The 3918-nt window shown below is 41.0% G+C and overlaps 1 protein-coding gene across 1 annotated transcript; it reads right to left on the bottom strand.

Moving 5' to 3' along the window:
- Nucleotides 1-2767: 2767 nt before the first annotated feature.
- LOC133900668 (uncharacterized) lies at nt 2768-3535 on the bottom strand. The gene is made up of 2 exons (XM_062341874.1): nt 3166-3535; nt 2768-3034 (listed from the first exon to the last, which is right to left on the bottom strand). Exons 1-2 carry the CDS (start codon nt 3324-3326, stop codon nt 2920-2922), a joined length of 276 nt encoding a protein of 91 aa, XP_062197858.1. The 5' UTR covers nt 3327-3535; the 3' UTR covers nt 2768-2919.
- Nucleotides 3536-3918: the final 383 nt, after the last annotated feature.

The raw sequence follows: 3918 nt of genomic DNA, 5'->3' as shown, positions 1-3918 counted from the left end.
ATATATGTGTAGTATTTATCCTCGTCTCTAGTTAGTTCATCATATCGGTTATTCCTGCTACCATAACACAAAACTGCGATACTGGCCCTTGAAATGGGAGGCATCAGGATTTGGGAATCTGAAATCATGGTGAGCCGGTGACATGCCTGATGCCACTCTAGGTTTTATGCAGGAAGTGTCCACATATTAGGCTGACGATCCGACTGAGCAAAGGCTATAAAGAATAGCTAAAACAAAGCTCCTCGACGTTGATCGGTACCTCTCTTTTTTCTCATCATACCTTGTTCCCGCAAAACCTACAGGCTACAGCCATGCGAATTCAGTTTATATTAACAGCATGAACATATAAAGATATAGCATGGCTAACTCGACGGTATGGAATACAATGTACGCTAGTTTAGATACAATGAACAACAAACTCCAGCGCCAGAATACCTTCTTAGACGGAAAATTAAGAACACTGGTTCTTTTCAAATGCTGGCGTGCTACAAATTACAACATACGTTACATGTATCACACTAAAATTTGTAACATTAGCGCATGTTGGATTTTTCTAAGTGAAGCAACATACACATAAAACATACCAAAGTACATATATAAAGAAATCACTACACTGAAATCTCATGCCAGAAAAAACACCTATTTGGCTATATATCTGGTCTACGCATTGAACTTCAAGCAAAATCATGTTGAGAGAAGATTAATACTTCAAAGCACTCCATAATCAATTGCTTAAGCAGTATGCTAGACCGATGAAATAGAGCTGGAAGAGCATCTAGCCACTTTCACATTTACTGATCATTTACCAAGTATCAGCTAAACTGAAAAGCTTAAGTAAAGCATTGTAAGCTGAAGAAAACCTGGAAACCGCATCGTAAAATGATTCAGCATGGCCTAGGAAACTAAGACATTGTAACGATTGAACATTGAGTTGCAATTCGCAAGTTTTGCTGCATTAAACGTGCCTTAAAGACCTCAAATTAGTTGTCATCAACTTAATACCGGAACTAGGAAAACAAGACTAAACTCTGCTGTACATTTAAGTATAACTACTACAGAAACAATATGAATTAAGTGCAGCATCTGACAAAGCATGTTACCATGCATATAAGCGAAATGAACTCAAGCCGTACAGTAGCACAGCACATTAACCAAGTAACCAAATAGATAAAGCATTCTACCAAATAAATAGAAATTCAATGAAACATACTTTTTGCCTTTAAACAAGCTTGTCTCATGTTCTTTTTTCTATAAATGTAGAAAACAAGCAGACTAGATCTGGTAAACAAGATATTTGTAAGTTTGGAACTGGGTGATGTAAGGAGGTTCTAAGAACTTATTCTGCCTTTATGCACCTCCAATAAAAGACCACCCAATGTATTGAATTTTAGCTCCATCATACGGTTTGAAGACAGCTAAAGAAACCAAAATCGGATGCGGTACGACCAAAAGTGACAGCAACCAAGGGCTGTTAGGGTGCCAATTCAGAGTTAGCTTGGGGCGATGCGCCTATTATAAAATGGAAAACATGTTAAGTATAATAAAAACATATGTTTGGAATCGCAAGTATACTCATTTAGATAAGTCATCCTAACAAAGGATAGATTTAATATTTACACAATACGTATTACATGTGAACAATTACTTGTAAGGAAGAAAAAAAAATCTAAACAATTGAAACAAAGATAAAATAGCACAGGTAGCATTTTACAGCAAGAGATTTGCAGAGCGCACAATCCTTAATTCCTAAAATATTTTTGGAGCCCAACAAAAAGAAAAGATTAGGATTGATAATATAACAAGAAGATTTTTAATTCACATTCTCAACCTAATTTACCTAACATAATGCCGTATAAATATATGATCTCCCGCAGACATGAACGATGCTTTACATACTACCCAAAAATGCATTATTTTCTTCCTATAGGTTAATGCACTCTATGAATGTGCTAAGTACACTACTGTAACGTCAATGATGAGACAAAGTAGTATATTCACTGTCCAGTTAATCCTCCACATAGATAGTCATTCAAGAGAAACACCATAATTCACTAGCATATACCTACTGATCCCTTAAAACTTCCTTTACGTGAACTAGCTGATTCAGGTAACACTGCTGGATTACATTGCAATCAGCTTGTGCTATATAAACTGTAAGTACAACATTCACACAACAGATATTGCAACTATATAACACCAAATACCCAATCATCTCTTCAACTAGAATTATTGGACTATCTTCTTCAGCTATACATTTTTCCTTTTTCCCTCATCTTATTTTGTGATGATAAAATTGTCAATTTCCAAAACATAGACAAGATGGAGTTTGATATCACTGTCAGTTGTTTAGGCCGCCAACTCAACAGCAGTTCAGTAGTTGCAGACATGTTGGCAAGCACGAATTTCATAATTGCAACTCTACCAATCTAGCAGAGCTAGCTTTCAGCAAGTCCTTAATATAGGCTAGCAAGTTTTGCTATTTAAACAAATAGACTATATTAGTATATTTAGAGCAACCAGGTGCGTGACCTTCAAATATTGGTCTACTATTGGAGAACGATACATATAACTAGCTTGTTAACAGAATAGCTTGTTAACCGTATGATAGGCAGCACAACAACATAATCTACTACTTTCCAATTTTGACAGGTCACTACTTACTAGACAAATGTCCACAATAGCAAATATTCATTACTCATTCATCATCTAAGCAAGTTAAGACCTTCAAAACTTCCATGGATAGCAAAGTCGCACATAGAACAGAACATAACCCTCAAAACCAGGACACCATGTATTATTATGACCACCAATTCACGATATCAAAGTATCTGACGCTTGCAGATGACAAGTTTATGACCCAGCAAACATTGCATCTACCAACAGCTTAGCCCGCACGGATCCTTAGATGCAAAGTGCCGCCTACTTCTTGCTGCCGCCGGCGGCCTTATTCTTGGAGTCCGTGGAGGACCCCCCACCGCCGGCCCCCGCCTGCTGCGCCTTCTTGGCCGCCTTCTCCTCCAGTGCCTTCTTGTCCCTGCGCCATACCAAAGAAGATCCAACAACCGGATCGGAAAAGCGTCAGTATCAGGCGGCTGAGATTCGGCTGTATAGGAGACCAATCGAATCAAACAAGAAAACCGTCTGAAGGAAATCAACGAGACGCACCTCTCGCGGCGCTGCTCCGGGGTGAGCCCGTCCTGGGATCCCTTGGCGTTAGGCTTCCGCGCCGCCGCGCGCTCGCGGTCCCGCTCCCTCTGGTTGCCGCGTGCCGCGGCCCAACACGAGTCAAGGACAAGAACAGAATCGCAAGAGCAAGAACAGAACATACGAAACAACGGCAGATCGAAGAGGAAAAAGAAGAAAAGGTGCAGATCTAATCGGGGTTGAGAAGGATATGAGTCATCTCGCCGCTCCTCGCCCTGCCCAGCCCTGGCTCCCGCCGGAGAAACCTCGGCGACGACACGGAGAATCTATTCCCCTCTCTCTGTTTCTCTCTCTTCGGCGTCTTGTTTTTGTAGGGACGGGGGAAGTATAGCTGGGGAAGGCAGTGGAGGAGTTTGCGGTTGGGATCAATCCCCTCCCAACGACTCGTGTGGGTCCAATGCGTCGTGGGACTAGGCTGTCAGTTAGTGTGGAATGTTTTGGCTTAGGTGGATTCGTTTTGTGCCGCGACTAAGTTTCGAGTTCTCACGTCTGACGGCTCACTGCTTCTTACGATTATCGGTGGGTCGGGCTCATTTTTGGCCTTGCTGAATAAGGCTCATTTTCTTTTTCCTCTTTCATTCTAAAAAATTATATAAGGACATAAGGTTCTCACATGTTCCCAGAGGTACAGGTTCAAGCCTCTCGGCCAATGAGTATCCTAACGTTCAGAAGCTGTAGACTGAGATTTCGTTACGGAGAAAAAGACACAGAATC

The sequence above is a fragment of the Phragmites australis genome, chromosome 19 (genome assembly GCF_958298935.1).
Source record: "Phragmites australis chromosome 19, lpPhrAust1.1, whole genome shotgun sequence".
In the NCBI taxonomy this organism is placed as follows: Eukaryota; Viridiplantae; Streptophyta; class Magnoliopsida; order Poales; family Poaceae; genus Phragmites; species Phragmites australis.
Note: the sequence above shows the minus strand (reverse complement) of the source record. Positions and strands in the feature narration are given on the sequence as shown.

Excerpts from the sequence above, each read along its gene's own strand:
- LOC133900668 (XM_062341874.1), bottom strand. The coding sequence starts at position 3,326 with ATGTTCTGTTCTTGCTCTTGCGATTCTGTTCTTGTCCTTGACTCGTGT. Across the intron at positions 3,035-3,165 it reads CCGGAGCAGCGCCGCGAGAG|GGACAAGAAGGCACTGGAGG; the intron begins GTGCGTCTCGTT and ends GGTATGGCGCAG.